At 38.1% G+C, this 17,453-nt stretch overlaps 1 protein-coding gene across 1 annotated transcript in view; it reads left to right on the forward strand.

The window, feature by feature from the left end:
* The window catches only part of cerk (ceramide kinase), a 33,694-nt gene that overhangs the window by 7,265 nt on the left and 8,976 nt on the right, over positions 1–17,453 (forward strand). Inside the window, exons 2-11 of the mRNA XM_033990184.2 lie at positions 2,833–2,961; positions 4,696–4,818; positions 5,857–5,982; positions 6,980–7,046; positions 8,228–8,373; positions 11,145–11,219; positions 11,864–12,016; positions 13,543–13,648; positions 14,129–14,178; positions 16,887–17,092. Of these exons, the coding sequence (XP_033846075.1) occupies positions 2,833–2,961; positions 4,696–4,818; positions 5,857–5,982; positions 6,980–7,046; positions 8,228–8,373; positions 11,145–11,219; positions 11,864–12,016; positions 13,543–13,648; positions 14,129–14,178; positions 16,887–17,092 (1,181 nt within the window). The remainder of the gene's footprint in view (positions 1–2,832; positions 2,962–4,695; positions 4,819–5,856; positions 5,983–6,979; positions 7,047–8,227; positions 8,374–11,144; positions 11,220–11,863; positions 12,017–13,542; positions 13,649–14,128; positions 14,179–16,886; positions 17,093–17,453) is intronic.

Raw genomic sequence — 17,453 nt, forward strand, 5'->3', positions numbered from 1 at the left:
TACCACTGTGAGCAGAGGAAAGGGCTATTGTGGAAACAGTAGTCACATGATAGGGTCCATGAAAGGAAAGTGATGACGTGCCACCCACATAAACATTTCTATCATGATTTATACGTTTTCTGGTACAATTGTTTTGTTTTAAAGTTGTTGACAAAATAATTTTCCCATTGTCATCCTTAAACATGCATTGCAAACAGGCCTTGTATGACATTGTTTTATTGGTGAATATTTTGCTAATTCCCTGGGTCATTATAAATTGATTGCAGATTAAATTTTCAGCTGAGTTTGATTTGTATGGTTAAAATGTGTGTATTTCATTTACAAAAAAAAGTTATTCAAAAGGGTGTCCCATGGCACATCAGCTTTCACTTCTCACCTCTGTGGGAAAGTAAACATTCAGGCACATCTCTCCTCTGCTGCACAGGTTTCAGACATTCAAAATGGGGGCATGTTCTTAGAAAGCTAGAGTTTCTGTAAATAGCAAACCTGCTGCATTATACTCTGAGCCTGTGGTATGAATGGAGGTGCGCTGTGGACAAATGTGGGTGCTCAGACTCTTCTCAAGCACAAAGAAAAGAGGGGATCCGGCTTGTACTGGCCAAAAAGCTTAGTTTGTAGTTTGGGACTGCACTGTGCTAGGATACGAGTGAGTTGTAGATTACAGTGTGAGTGTCTAAATGTTGTGAGTTTGTGCTTGGGCCTCGTCAGACTGACAAAGAGACCTCACCAGAAACAACTGTAACAAGACTGGGTTCATGAGAGAAAGGCATAATTTGTTTTTACATAATTGATCATTCATAAATTGTACTGCTCAGTTTGCAACGTTGGACTTTTTTCATTTTGTTCTAAATATTGTTTTTGCTGGCATTGTTACACTTCAGCTTCTCAAGACCCTTCGACCCTTTTTTTTTATCAAACCCAAATGTAAACGCATGGAAAATGTGTATTCATGATGTGTGCATAGTCTTGTGGTAATTTAATCTTGCGAGATCTTGTCCCTTGCCTAATGACTATGTATTTAATCAGACTGTCTTGATACATAGGCCTATGTTGCAACTGACTGTAATGCTCGCCATTATCAGCATGTATCCCGCTACTCTCCATAATCTAATCTTTTGTGCATGAAATCACTTTGACACTGCTCAATTCTGCTAATTGATCTGTAACAAGTGATTAAAAGCAAATGGGATTTATGGAATCAGATTCAACTGACAAGTGATTATTGCAGATAAATTACTCCATTCTTCTATAGATGTTTGCTTGTTTTACTTGTTGATATAGAAATAGCAAAGTATGTTAACCTTGTTTGTGACTTTTGTACACTACAGTAAATGCTTTGAAAACATGCATTGCCATAGAAAATGTTCACCTGGTGCAGCTCATGCTGTAATCTCTCTATCTATTACACTAAAGAGTTGTGGATTACTGACAACAAAGGAGTCATTTAAAGCAAAAAGAGTTATATCTGTATCTTGCAGTTTAAGCATTGCGTTTAAATTTTCTTTTACTATTACCTCAATGGTCTTTAGTAATTTATTTACCAAAGGAAACTCTTATTTGACTTCTCACTGTTGACATTTCAAACTTGTTGTTTCAAACATTCAGTTCAAATCTGTCTCTGGACCAGTCACTTGACCCAATTTATCCCAGTGTTTTATAACTGGTTGGTTGTTCACTGTTCTGACCCCCACAATAAACCCCACTTGACCAGTTTCCCTCATACAAAAAACTCTCTCTCTCACACAAACCCTTTCATCCGAGCCCCGCGTTCAGCTCATGGCCTAAATACTTTTCCCATGGGAACATCAGAACAAGGAGAAACTGATTCTTCCCAAACCAACTCCATCTCTCCTGGGATGTGTCTTGCGTTTTCCTCCCATTGACTCTTCTGTCTGGGAAATCAATAGAACATTCTACAGGGACCACGTTTATAGACTCGTGCGACTGTATTTGCTCATTTAACCATTTATTTACTGTGCATGCATGTTAGGTACACTAAGCTATGAATCTCTGTTAAGCCATAGTTCAATTGTGTTTTGTTCCTGATTTTTATTTTTTATTTTTTGCAAAGATAATGTTTGATAATTAGGAACATTTTGTTAATCGTTATCATAGAGTGTGATGTCACCCATAGCGTTGGGCTCCAGTCAAATGAAGCTTATCAAGGCTAGCAGTTACAAGGGCGAATTTGGAGCCAAGTTACATATAAGGAATTGCGACGGCGAGTATCATAGCAACCAAAGAGCCAATCCGAAGCAAGGCTGTTGAAGGTAACCTGTTGCAAATGCTAGCAGGAGCGATCTCTGTCTGTTATTAATGTTCAAATCTTGAGTTGACAGACATAATATCATGTTAGCTATGTCCTTTTATATATACAGACTATGATTGTGATGCATACCTCTGAAACAGGTTTGCTATTGTTGCAGGTGCCACAGTGGGCTAGCTGTGGCTCTAGTCTAGTGCATACTGTCATTGTGTCCTTAGGCAAGACACTCCACCCACCTCGCCTACTATGAGTGCGGTGTATGTGTATGTGTGGTGTGATGGTGGTGATTGGAGGGGCAGATGAGGCACATTTGCAGCTGTGGGTAAATATTCGGATGTAAACTTTTCACTCTTTGGGTGTCTTGAAAGGTGTTATTTAAGTCCAGTGCATTATCGTTATTATTAAATGTTTCTTTCACAGTGCTTTTTAATGTGATGTTCAAAGTTCTTGCTTAGATATAGGTGGGTTTTACATTTAGCAAATAGTCGGACACTAACACGCAATTATCTGGTCCTATTATTTATTTTACCCTGAACTGAAATATGAATTATCTTGTGCTTCTCCAGCAGTGAGCCAGGTGGTCCAGGTGAGTGAGATAGTATCTGTCCAGAAGACGGAAGAGGGACATCTACAGTCCAGCAGGAGGAAGAGCAGCGCCAAGCAACCCAGCCAGCTGTTCACTAACGCCTTCACAGGTACTGCAATGTATCATAGTAATAAACGCTTAAGACTACAAAACTACAAAAAGATATGATTAGGTACTGTGATTACATTACAGGGGACATTGACTGATTACTCTGAAGTCTGATCTGCACAAAACGTTACTACTTAAAACATAATTCACACTATGTAATAAAAAATATATGTTCTTTTACTTTGTCTTTGCCTTTCTGGATCAGCAGAGCATGTCACTTTATGTACACATGGTATTTCACATCAGATGTTCTGTGACAAAACAATTGCTACTCTTTCTCCGGCATTACAGACAGTAAGAGCAAATTAGGCAAGTTATTTGTATATTGTACCCCGGCACCAACTAAGAACATGGATCGACATAGTTCTGGCATTACAGCAAAGAAATACCCCGGAAATAATGTGCAAAAAGTATCTACTGCCCAGTAGTCTGTGCAGTGTTGATCCTTGTACTGAAGAGCCTTAAAAAAGAATTATCCAAGAAACAATAAGGCCAGGGTGTGAAAGGTGGTTTTCATCTTTGACCAATAATCTTTTTTGGCTCCAGCAAGACCTGCGAGTCAGATCCAAAGCGGTCAGAAGGGACACTACTCTACTATCGCTCAACAGCTTAGCACAGCTTTGAACCTCAGTCGTTGCGGTGTCCCTTCATGAGGCTTTGGTGTGTAACGTGTATGTAGAAAAGCACTGACACTGGTGCCTTTTGTGAAGCTTTAACAGACTCTTTGGTACTTTTTATTGCTGTCTTTTCCTTTTTTTTCTGTTAAAGGTTAAAGCCCATCACACTTAGCTCTGGTGATCTCTGGCAGTGATCCCACAGACCCTCTGCAGTTATGTGTTAACTGGAGCATCCCTCACTTTGGAGCTCAATGGGGCAGAGGAGGCACCGTGCCATTTCACTTATGCCTTATTTTTGGCTTTTAGATCCAAAAGTGACAGATTTTATATTATTTATCCAGGCAAAATGTTTCATATTGCTTCTCTAATCTAATCTTGTACTGGCACATTACTCTGAACTGACAAGGCTGCAGTTCCCCCATTTTTAAAACTTGGCTTAAAGTACCATCTCCCACTGATTATGTAACACATTAAAGACTTAGTTAGTAGGCATTTTAAATGTCTGCGCTTCAACCCTGAACTAGATTGTATTGTAAGTCACTCCAGTTGGAAAGTTGTCCGAGAAGTAACTTTTCCATTTGATAAAAAAAATGCTTAGTAGTTAATTTGACTGTGAGATGCTCGGGGAGTGAATCCACTGTCAAAGTGCTTAGCAAGTATTTTTGGTACGCTAATGTAAATATTTTAGTAATGTTCCTGACTTTGCTTTTTTGTCCATGTATCCTCAGGGACTTGCTATACATAATTGACTTATAGCTTTCAAATATTACAACTGTTCTTACTGTTTTATCCCTCCCATGTGACAAGAATTTATTCTACAGAGAACAAAGCTAAATACAACAAATTAGTTTTACTTTTTAGAATTATTTTCATTATCAAATGCATTATGTTTCTGGGGTCTAAATATGCAAACCAGTCCCCCACTCAGTACAGTCATTTAGCATAAATTAACTACTACAGATCTGTTTGAGAAAGCCAGTATCCAAAACCCAGCAAGGGGAACCACCAAAGTGAAAATCCAAATCACGCAGACTTCTCAGTACGCTTCATTGACTACATTGCATTACTCTGATATATGTCTTTTAAACTTTTATGTACATTATTCTGTATCTCTGCAGTCTCCTATGTGCGGCGGGCCGGTAAACACCAGTGGCGCTGCAGTGATGTGGTGTTCCTGTGCCCGGACCAGAGCACGTGTGAGCAGTGGGTTAAAGCTATCAGCAATCAGATCACATTACTGAGTATGTATGAATACCTTATCTTTGGTGTAGGACTTTGGACTAATGCTACAGTCTGCAAACTTACAGGTGTAAAATATGTCTTATGTACACATTGATAAGATATGGAGTAGTGTGTGTGTGTGTGTGTGTGTGTGTGTGGACAGTTTATGAGGTAAGAAGTATAGAAGTGCAGGTTGACGATGATTAAATAATTATAATGCATTTAATTTAAACTATAAATAATAGGCATAGTTTACATTGCGCAGTGTATAAATTATTTAATTTCAAAAAGTAACTTAAGCATATGTTATTAAATAATCTCAGGTATTTGAAGTTATATATTTAGTTTCGTAATAATGTTAAAATGTATTGATTAAGGGGTTCTTTTTTAGGTCGAATAGTAGATTAAGTTGGGTTGTTATAATAATATTTCAGTAGACAATAAGCCACTCAATTCTAGGTTAGTTTCTGTCACTGGACTACATATGAAACATTTCTGGCTATTTCTGGCATATTTACAGAAATGTCCCTTAATATGCACTATCCCTGAAATAACCACACTAAATAAAAAAAATTATAGTTTACTTCAAGATTTTTCCTCATCTTATTGTTATCATTAAAAGTGATGCCGTACTTTTCCCAAAATTGCTCCCCTAAACCTCCTTTCTAGTCTTACGTGACAAATTTTGTAAAACTCACCTTATTCTATAGTTTTATCTATACTTAATCTGTGGGCTTTTTGTTTTTCAATTTGCACCTCCCCTCCCTCTCTCAACACCGGCCTTAACCACAACCATGAACAAACCATTTAGCATCCCCCTCTAAAGCTTTATCACCATATGATGCACCACTTTTGCATTGGCCCACACTCCCCTCATAGTCACGCCATTTATTTCTCACTGCTTTCTACTTTGCTGCAAGTCACTTTGACGGAGCATTTTGCGAAAGGTCTCTGCTTAATGAAAACTTCATCAAGCGGCTGTCAGGACCACATTTGTAAGGAAAAAAGGTTGAAAAACATTGAAGGTTTTTAATCACCATCTTCTCTTGCTTGTGCAGCTAACCGACCAAAGCGCTTGCTTGTGTACATCAATCCCATCGGTGGGAAGAAGCAGGGAAAGTGGATTTACGACCAAAAGGTGGCACCGCTTTTTCATAAGGCATGCGTCTCAACTGATGTAATTGGTGAGTATTTGTTAAATTGTCTGCCAAACCCATCATCAGATAATTACAAGAAGTTTATTCAAGGTTCCTGTCTTAGTACTTTGGTTTCCTAATTGTGTAAGTTTGTATATGGCATCAAAATATAACTTTTATTAACATATTTACCATCTTATTTCATTGACATTATTAGATGATTAGATTATTCCAATCTGTTACCACAATTCATACTAATCTTACGTGTAGGGCTTTACAAATAATGAAATCGAAAAAAAAATATATTCCAATCATACGTTGGGACTTTTTAACTGAGAGCTTTATAGTCAATCCTCTGACAGTAAAAGCATGTGGTTTGGGGTATTTTTTTTTTTGTCATATCGCCCAGCGCCACTTGGGTATAGTATAAAACTCTTTTATCCTGCAGCATGATTTCTCTCAGAGCCGCACAGTGATATTTAAATAAAGGATGAGTTTGTATAGTGGCTGTATAGATCTGCAGTGCCATAGTGGACTCTCTTGTGGCCCGAAGAGGATTGCACCGATATGATTTGGTCCCAGTGCCATTAATCACACTGAAGTTGTAATGGGAACAGTGATAGTTGATAAACAGAGGTTTCCAAACACATCTATTATTCAGTGACTGGAGTGAAAATTATCCATCAAGAGTTGGCCCAATATGTTTCCACTGCTTTATTACAACAAAAGCGGTTTTCACATGACATGTTCACTCAGACTTTAGTGTATAAGTGGTCATCTTCTACTTCAAATCCGTCAAGATGATTGTTCTGGAAATATTTAAAGTAGAACTAAAAGAAAAGCTGGAGGTACAATGTCTAACCCATGAGTTAATCTGTACAGGATTTGAGACATGAACACTCAAAACACTGTGGTCTGGCCTTGCTTCTGTTTTAGGGTATAGTAGTATATAACGTTGGATGTCACAGGTCATAAGGAGTGAGGAGTCTTGAGTGCAAACATCCAGTGGAAAATTCCTCAACAATAATTATCAAACTTTCTACAGTTACAGAGCGAGCCAACCATGCAAAGGAACATCTTCAGACAGAGGCTGATCTGGACAAATATGACGGGTGAGTAAGATAACGGTCAGTTTATAAAATCTGACATAACTGTGAAATCTGGAGACAGCAAATAAAATCTATTTTTTGTTTTGATGTGCCATGAGTGCTCAAACATGCATTTCTAAAAAGAGATTTATGATGGAAAGTTTAGTTTTTAAGGGGGTAGAGGCTTTTTTTTTTCAGTACAAATTTGAATTAAAATAAACGGCCCTTGAAACTCCGGATTGCCTCACATTTTGTGTAAAGGAGGAATGATAATAGGGTGGGAGTAACAGTCAGTTTAGAGCAAGATAAGCAAAAGTGTTGAACTACCTTAAGGGGACTAGCTAGTACAAAAGAAGATCAGAGGCTTTCTTTCAAACCTCCTACATACACTAGTAGGAGCACTAATCACCAATTACACTCTCCCTTTGCTCTAACGGGCAAAAACAACATTGTACTAGTGTGTATGTGCCTCTGTAGAATAGGTATATATTTGGTAGTATTTTCTCTATTGTAACTTAGTGACTGAGGCATGTATGCTGTAGTAAAAATGCTGTTGCTAGGTGAACATCAGTAACATGCAAAGCCTTGCTACTCAGTGCCCCGTTGACTCCATCTTGCGTTCGGTCCAGTGAAGCGGACTTGGACCCATTAAATACTGCTGAAGACTTCACATAATTCATGATGGGTGCATTTGTGGTGGTCTTTGTGAGGCAGTGAACAGCGGTAATGCAGTTTGGCACAGTGTGAGGATGATCTTATATACTGAAAGCTTTCACAGTAAGATTCCATGCCAGCCCCGGTTATACTCTAGGATTCTATGGTGTAGCTTTTTGTTTATGTAAGGGTTTTATTATAAAAAAGTGTGAGTGATTGGCTAATCAGTTTCTGTCTTACCCACTATTCATTTTTATTGCAGTTTATATCACTTATAGATCCAAATAATAAATTCTAACATATCAAAATTTGCTAATGTAACACTTAACCGGCCATCGCTTATGTTAAAACTGGGACGTCAGCAGTATTAAAACGTGCAGATTGGGGATTGGGAATTGAATTGTTTTGGTGATCCTTTGCTCTGTTTCTGGTGTTTCTTTAAAATAACTAATCTTTTGTAAATATTAATAGTTTGACAGGGAAAATGTAGCCTTGTCACAACATTGCAATACATTGATAAATCGTATGTTTTGTCTTGTCTCTTTTTACAGGCTGGTGTGTGTAGGTGGAGATGGCATGTTCAGTGAAATTGTCCATGGTTTAGTGACTCGAACTCAGAACGACAACAAAGTGGACCTGAACGACCCGGGGGCTGAGCTAGCGCGGCCTTCTCTGAGGATCGGCATCATCCCAGCAGGTGAACTTTGGAGAGAAGGGTTTTATTCTGCTGCCATACTCTTGTAAAGAACACTCCCCCTGCTTCTTAAGGCCACTGGTACATAACTACACAGCTGACTATGGTTTAACGTCAGAAGAGATTTACTGTAAGGAATAACATGTTTTCACAGTGAGACACTAAATAAGATCTTTATCACTCAACCCCAGCTCTGTAGCTTTTTACATCAGCATTAAACCTGAATGGGGATTGGAAATGGTCTAAGGAGTTTAGCCTGTGGTTCACAATGGGATAGTATCGTGTGTTTTGAATACCTGCAGAGTAAAATTTACAATCGCCGTAATTTCCTGCTGCTAAGACTTAAAAGGTCTGAGTTAAAATCATATCATTTTCAAAAGAAATTGAGTCAAGTGTTAAGTGCACTAGGTCACTCGTGGTTATATAGACATGAACCACTTCTCTGATAAGTACACTTGCTATTGCTTTTGAAAACTAAAGTATTCAGATATTTTATGGGTAGGGAGTTTAAAGTTGGCCTGTATTTTCAAGAGGATTAAGGTTAAGTGTTAATAAAAGCACACTGGTTTTTATTTGGTTTCATTTCAGACAGTTTTCCAAATTGGGAGCAGAGCTATTCCTTCATTTACTGTAAAAGAAAACAGAAATATAAAGATGAAGGCGATTAAAGTATGTACATGAGAGCTACCAGTGTATATAGAGAAAAACATTACAGTACATTGACTGAAATAAGCAATTCAGGAAAAAGGATTGACGAAGATACAAATAAACTTCATATTTCCTGACTTCTGGGAAACAAAATCAGGCTCTCGATTGATTCTTACGAAATCGACTAGCCGTACCATACCCGCAGTTTGGGAACCCTTGCGTTAGATCTGGTCTTCTCGTGAGTATCCTCTGAATGACATCTTCAAGCTTCTGTCACGCTGCAGTGAACTAGCCCATAACATCAGGCCGTAGATTCACTCGTTGTCTCTTCTCCGTCGCCCTTCTCTCCCTCTCCTCTCTCCCCTCTCTGGTCTTCTTTTATCAGTGGCGCTGGGTCCATTTCACCACTCAAGCATGATCAAAGTGGAGCAGATAGGTCTGAAATTATGCCATGTGGCGCAGAAAAAGAGATAGGACCTTATTACCTCTCAAGTTGAAAGATTTAGCGTCAAACTTCACATTTCTCACGGAGCAGGGGATGTCTCTTATCGTTCATTTGTTGGCTGAGGAGCGCTCATGAGCCAGGGGCACCCAGATATACGATTAGCTTTATGATTCGCGGTACGCATCACTAATAAAATCACCCGGCTGAACTTTTCACACTTGGTTGCAGCTTTTACAAGATACAGAATGACTATGCTCTTGTCCACAAATGTTAGTCTTGTACTTTATACATGGAGACACAAAAGGCACTGAGAAATGGAAGTGATGGGAAAAACTATATCTTTTATAGTTCAGCTAAATGTGGTCTATGTTGATCAAACTAAAAGTGTATAGGGAATTACAGCCAACATTTAGACGTAATATACTAACTGAGAAATGGCAGTTTTATTGTAAAGTGGATTATACAGAATTATGTTTATCTTAGCTTTTTGTAATCGCAATAATTGTAGTATTTTTTTTTTCCAGATGTTAAAAGGAGCACTATACAATCTTTTATGTTGCTTGTCTTCACTGGGATGTTATGACTTTGCCAGGATTTTTCCACTCTAGTTTAGTATGACAGTGAACATATCTATCTTTTATTGCTAAAGAAAACTGTCAGTGGTATCGCCTCTTCACAGATCTGACCTGTAATTTGGTCTAATTGCATCATCTGCTTCTCTCCATGGTTTATTGTCATACTATTAAACAGTCAAGGCAAAGACGTCTCTCTGGAGGCAGACCCTCCACCAGAAAACTTACAGTACATATTTCACCTTTAACTTATTTAAGTACTGTTAAATACATTGAGGAAGCTAAATGTAGTAGACAGATGACTCAGTTGGCCAATCCTTGAAAGACAGAATAACAAGAACATCAAGAAAAATAACATGCCTGCACCAGTACTGGGAAATCCACAACCCAAACCTGCATGTAACCACAAGAACCAAACTAACCAGCTGCATTACATAGAACGGAATGTGACTACTTTGTACACAAGTACTATACAGCAGTTCTCAAAATAGAAAATATTTTGTTTTCCAAGTGCCACCAGATTTTAACAGACCTAAACATGCATTAAACTAGTTCCAAAAGGATTAAAGGCACTTTTGACTAATCCATACGACAACAAAAACATACATTTATTTGCATCTAAATCACATGTGTCAAACTCAAGGCCCATGGGCCAAATGCGGCCCGCCACGTCATTTTATGTGGCCCGCGACAAAGTAAATTAAAAGGTATGACTATTTTAAAATGCGAGTTTATCATTAGATACACAGTTAAACAGCCATTTTTTCATATCTTTGAAAATCCAACGCTGAATTAACAAGATAAAAACGTATTGACATTTATCTTACAGTCACATCTGGCCCTTTGAGAGCAACCATTTTGTCATGTGGCCCTTCGTAAAAATGAGTTTGACACCCCTGCTCTAAATTAAAGAAATACCCGAACTACTGTTGACCCCGCATGCCACCACAGTATCCAAACCACTATATTTTTTTTATTAAACCACTATATTATTTTAAACTCTCTAGTATTGACTGTTTCAAGTGTGGTGTTGATAGCAGGTGTATTGCATGGTTCCTTACAATGACATGTGTTTTTCTTGTGCCTGACCGCTGCCCTCTCTCTAACAGGCTCCACTGATTGTATCTGCTTCAGCACAGTGGGCACCAACGATCCGGTCACGTCTGCTTTACACATCATTGTGGGTGAGTAATTGAAAAGACACATGCACCTTTTATTTGTGGACTACAGCTGCGGCATGTTTCTTTTCTGCTAGATATTATCGGAGCTGGTCTGAAACAGGAAATACGCACAACCTTTGAACTGAATTAATAGGCAGAAAATACAGGGCCTGAGCAAAAATAAACCACACAGTCAGGGTCTTATAGGCTTAAAGATCTGAGTTGATAACAGATATATTTGATCTTGTACCGAACTTCACAGATTATTAGTGTGAATTGAAAGTAATAGCTATCACATGTGCTTATACTGGATTAATATCGGCAATACAAGCGCACCTTCTTAATTAGTCTATAATTTATTTCGAACTTGGTTGTTCTGTTGGTTTTCGTTCTTCTGTCTGATGATTAAATAACTGACTTGAAATCTAAAATTACATTGTTGTTTTTGTTTTTTTGTAAAGTATCCTTACAATAAGAGTAATATTTGATTTGAACATGCTTACTTAATATTTGATTGACTTATATGTTCTTTACAATACATTGGAAAGTTTCTACTACTTTTAATTGTTGGATAACTTAAGATGGGTCTAACAAAAAACACATTTTGAATCAATGCCGCACATAATTGTACCTGTTAACGTGTCTTACAGTGTCCGTTTCTTCTCCAGGTGATTCGCAGCCGATGGACGTGTGCTCGGTCCACCACAACAACTCCTTCCTCAGATTCTCTCTCTCGCTGCTAGGATACGGTTTCTACGGAGATGTGCTGTCCGACAGTGAGAGGAGAAGATGGCTGGGCCCCGCTCGCTATGACCTCGCTGGTAAAAAAAAAAACAGGACTGAACCGGGGCTAAACCTGGATGAGACCTTGCGTAGGGGAGCATTAAACCATCACTAAAACACGTAGGAAAAAGATAAATCTGCGCACACAAAGTCACCATAAGGCAATGTCATGATCTGAGTTTGTCCAAATGTGTGTACACTTGCTTTTAAGTGTCTTAAGAGGTAACTAAAGTAATCTGCTTCTTCGGAGACTTCACTCTTCACTGTGTTTGGTTGAATCCACCTGTCGTGCATTATTTTACATCATGTTCAATACTGATCCTAAATGCTTCTTTATAGTGGCATTTCACTGTAGCAAAAAGAGGATTTGCGGCATTTTTGAACCGTACATGATGATGCGGAGTCTGAATTTTTGAATAGTCGCAAGTAAGTACAGAGCAGTGAGCGGGGACAGGGGATGGGAATGCAGGATAATATAGGACTAATAAAACCTGCATGAAACATTCAAGTACAAGAGTAAGCAAATGATGAGGGAACACTGTTATGACATGCTTAAAATCTAATTAAACTTAATTTTACACAGTATGTCCCCTTAAAACCTTCATTTTAGGCTACACTATTTTAGCTAGAAGTCAGATCAAACAGCACACTTTTCTGAATGCTTCTTATGAAACAGCTCTCAGGACTAACCCACACAGCCACTCACTGCTGCAGCCTCACAGGTGTGAAAGGTCAGCATCTGAGTTCAAGCCTGGCTAAGCACACGTACTTAGCTTTTAACCCTAGATCAACTTATTCTAACCCGACTTAGACCCACCACAGTCCATTGTTGAAGGACTTGTGTGTGCTGGTGGCTGTGGAGGATTTCAGATAGCAACACAGGGAGTCTAGCTCAGGAGTTCAAGCTAAAGGTTTTACTACTACCACCTCCGGCTCCGCTCCCATGGGCCCTCCTCACATACACTACAGCTCAATGCACTGTACGGTTCTCAGAGCGCAGTAATCCACTTTATAAAATGGAAAAACTGGGCAAAATTAAATGGCTGCCATCCGGAACAGGCAAGAAATGAATTTGTATTTGTTTTACCATACACATGGACACAGTTTTAATATTTAGAGGAAATTTAATTGGCTTATTAAGCACATTCAGTAATATGCACATATTTCTAAGGTTGGGTGCATTGTGGTAATTGAAGTGGGGTTTGAATTAGAATTGAAACAGAAATTTTATTAAAAGTAAATGTATTTCACATGCTCTCTAGTTTAGCAAATGTGTAGGTACAAGAACATACTTAGGCAGCTTTTTGTATTTTGTCATTCACTTGGACTCACTATTTAAAGGTGCATCATGTAACTATTCTAGTGGATGTTTACCACCTGCTCGTTACCATGGATATGTTATTGCTTTGACTGGAATGGTCCACAGTATGGCACTGATGTTATCTATCTCCATGTAGACAAGCAAATGACACTATCAAATACCAAATATTTCCTGATACTTTATAAAATGATTCAAGTATGCCTTCAACGCTGTTATGTTCTCTGTTTTGTTTTGTTTTATCAGGGGTAAAAACCTTTCTCAACCACAACTACTATGAAGGAACTGTGTCATTTTTACCCGCTGAGGACGACGTGAGCAGCCCCAGAGACAAACTGCAGTGCCGATCAGGGTAAACATCCGCTCCCAGGGGGCAGTATAGAGATTTTCACCAAACACTTTAATATAGCTTTGAAAAGACCAAGGTAATATGACAGCAGTGGCTTACAGAGTACCCATGTTGTTTATTAACAGAACAATCAATACTATCTGTTGTAATATTTAATAATAATATAATAATTAGTATTTTGCGTTACTTGACAACCCTCTCAAAGCACTTCACTGTGGTTATTATTCATTCACTTTATACCTGATGATATGTAGCCACAGCTGTCCTTGGATGTGTTTGCAGCACATAATTTAAGATATTTCCCATTATTTTCTGCTATAGTATTTCAAATAGCTGGTTATGCTGCTGCTGAATAGACAGTTACCCGTTTCATAGCAAGTTAGTTCAAGATTCAACAGACAAAAGACTTAAGTGTTAAATTATTACAGTAAATTCTTCAAAATTTTAGCCAATAACATGGGGTCATTCTTTACCATTTCGCAGGTGTCGTGTCTGCCAGCACATGTCGGCCGTGACAAAGACGACTGCCAAAGGTACAAGTCATTATTTTTCAAACCTTTTCTACACATAATAAGTTTTCTGCGGTTGTGTGTGCCTCATTATCTGGATAATACGCTTCCTCTTCCACAGCAGACTACGATTATTCTCCAAAAACAAGGCACACTTGTAATCTTTTATTATCAAAGTGCCTCCTTGTCAACATAACTACCTGTGTGCAGATGTCAATTTCACCACATCATTATAATTTTTAATCCCCACCTTGCTTTGTCCTAATTTTCCATGATGCTGCGTTTGATTTGATGCTTAATGAGTTATTGATGAAAATACTAAATTATGTTAGTGACATTGAATAAACCTCATCATGATTTTAATTAAAATCTTTTCATTACCAGATTTCCAAAACTAATGCATTGGCTCCATTGGTACAAACCCACAGCTCACCAGTGATTGATGGAAAAAATAATTTACGGTAGTTTATCACTCTGTATTCCAAGCCGCTTTAAACAAAAACAGACAGACACAGCGACTGATCTCCACCTGATAGAATATGTTTGAAATATTTGGACTGTAGTGTATTTTTTATTATTGCTGTTTTCTTAGATAAAGTACAGTGTTTTGTCAAATCCATTTCTCTTATCTAATGTCATTTAATGTACAGTATATCTCTAAACTTTGCTGTAACTTTGTGATGAAAGGGGAACAGCCACCAGTTGAGAATAACCGTTCATGGTTTTCTTGTGACTGTTGCTTCACCTCACATCATTTGCTTAGCGATTTCTGTTTGTTTTTATGTTTTGCCCCGCTCTCTTTGAGGGGTAAACTCCTCCAACTGCTGAGTCAATGAGTCCTGACATAGAAATGGCCTCCCTCTCAGAGAAAACAGTCATTTGGAGACATTGGCTAATGTATACAGGCCTCACACAGCTGCCTTTGTTTTGTTCCTGCTCTTCAAATGTTTCTTTAATCACTATTGTACTATTGCAAAGCCACATTTTGCAGTAGCCTCAGCGGGCTTGTTATCTGTGGTGATCACCTCTGTAAGTTTGTTTTGCCAAATGGAGGGTAAAGGTAATGATTTTTTTTTCCCTCCCTAATTTTCCCTCAGAGAAAAAGTAAAGCTAATTTGAACGTGATTTCGTTGCACACTTGGTCGGTTATCGAAGCAGTGACAGTTGCCTGGTCCCTTGAGTGAATCGAGACCTCTGATTGGCTCATCAACAGCAAGGGATCTCTAAGGAGCAGTGATAGCGCTTTGTGAAGTGCGACCATCACGTCTGGTGTTGTGGAAATCTGCAAAGCGTGTCTAATCAGAAAAGCAAGCTTAATCCAATCACACTTTTATCTATATGCCTTCTTTTGACATTGTAAACTGATCCTTGGCTAAGTCTAATTGCCTTTGAAATACATGTTGAGTTGTTAAGTAAAAAAGTAAAAACAAATCTAAACTTTAACATTTAAACTTTTTCTTTCCTTGAACTTCTTAGAGCTTCTCAGAACATCAAGACATCTGGATCTTAATGGACTTTCATTACTGCGAATAGTGTTGTGTGGTAGACTTGACGCAACCCACTGCCAATCCTTTAATTACGTATTAAAAGAATGCTGCACAAAATATTTAAATTGCTCGTACTTCACAACATAATTCATATTCTCATTCAGCGGGCCACTCGATGATGTAATGATGCTTTAAAGTTATTAAGTACATATTTACTTCAGAACACTGTGGCTTTAGTCTAACAACAGAACACTTAAATGAGCTATTTTGTGTCTAAAACGAGAATGCTAAAGCTGACTGTACACTACAATCAAATTAAAATGTGCATATTCGTAAACTGAGTAGATCTCGCAAAGTCTGTTAGTACGACGGTGCCAATTTTTGATGGAGCCTAAACATGGCAGATGAACTGGAGAATGATATAAACAAAAGTGAATCGTCCTTTGGCAGCTACTAGACACATCAGACAGAGTAAACACAGATTTAACATAATAATGGAGTGGCTCAGTATAGTTGGATTATTGTTCAAATCTCATGCCATATTTGGGAAAATTTTGTAGTGCATCCAAGAACAAATGTGCTGAGGGACTTAGAAGTACTTAGTTAAAAAGTCCGTTATGTTCCCTGTTACTGATGACAGTTTGGAAATCATTTTATGAAGTGCTTAGAATTTTTGCTAATAAGTTATATGATGATAAATAATATTGATATCTGGTAAAATATGACTTCTGAGTAAAGTATTTATTTATCAAAAATCATGAAGACAATTGATGAAACTAATTTATGATAGTGACACAACAACTCAAGAGCAGATTTAAAGCACAAAAACTCTTCCAAATCTACAATATTGTAAAAAATTATGAGCTGCAATAAATAAACAACAGAATGAACCACTTTAGTAGTTAGTTTGCATCTGTAATGACTCCTGAGTCTCCTTTAATCTGATTGTGTAGCCAAAAAATTACCACAAATTTCCCAGTAGTGCAAAGAAAAAGTACACACAATAAATACTGACCCCCAAAAAGTATTGTTGTATAAGTCGATATAGTAATTATCATGACAGGCCTAGTCTAGAGCCGGTTATAAAGTCACCCTTATATATGCACCACATTTTCTACACATATTTTTTACGGATTTCACAATTGTTATCACCTTTTTTTATATGTAATGGAAATATGTCCCCCAGAATGTGTCTTCCAGAAAACACAAAACAACTTACATCCACGTTACTGATGCCTTTTTCAGATAGACGTGATGGCTGGAAGGTGATCAACGGGAAATTCATGGCCGTAAACGCCGCCTGTATGAGCTGTGCCTGTCCCCGCAGTCCCAAAGGCCTGTCCCCCGCGGCGCACCTCGCAGACGGGACCGTAGACCTCATCCTGGTCCGAAAGTGCTCCAGGATTGACTTTTTCAGACACCTGCTAAGGCATACTAACAAGGACGACCAGGTGGGATTATTAAGCAATTGTGTAATATTAAATGTGGTGTAGTAAACTGGGAACATTGTGAATTATTCGGTTATTATTCTTTTTAAAAGGTGAAAAGTTGTTGTCAGTGTTACAGTTGACCTTGTACACTGTTTATGTGTGATAGAGTTATCCAGCACAAATATTAAAGTAGTATTATAATATTTGTGGTATCTAGTCTACTTTTATTTTAAAGGTGCATGTAACTTTTAACGTTACATACTTGTCTCTATGGAAATTTTATCGCTTTGCCTGGAATGTTCAGTGGTGTAGGATTTAATGAATGTATTTATCAATCGTGTCTATCATTACAGGTGTTTTTCATTGCTCAAAAATACTAAAT

This window comes from Periophthalmus magnuspinnatus, chromosome 23 (genome assembly GCF_009829125.3).
Source record: "Periophthalmus magnuspinnatus isolate fPerMag1 chromosome 23, fPerMag1.2.pri, whole genome shotgun sequence".
Classification (NCBI taxonomy): Eukaryota; Metazoa; Chordata; class Actinopteri; order Gobiiformes; family Gobiidae; genus Periophthalmus; species Periophthalmus magnuspinnatus.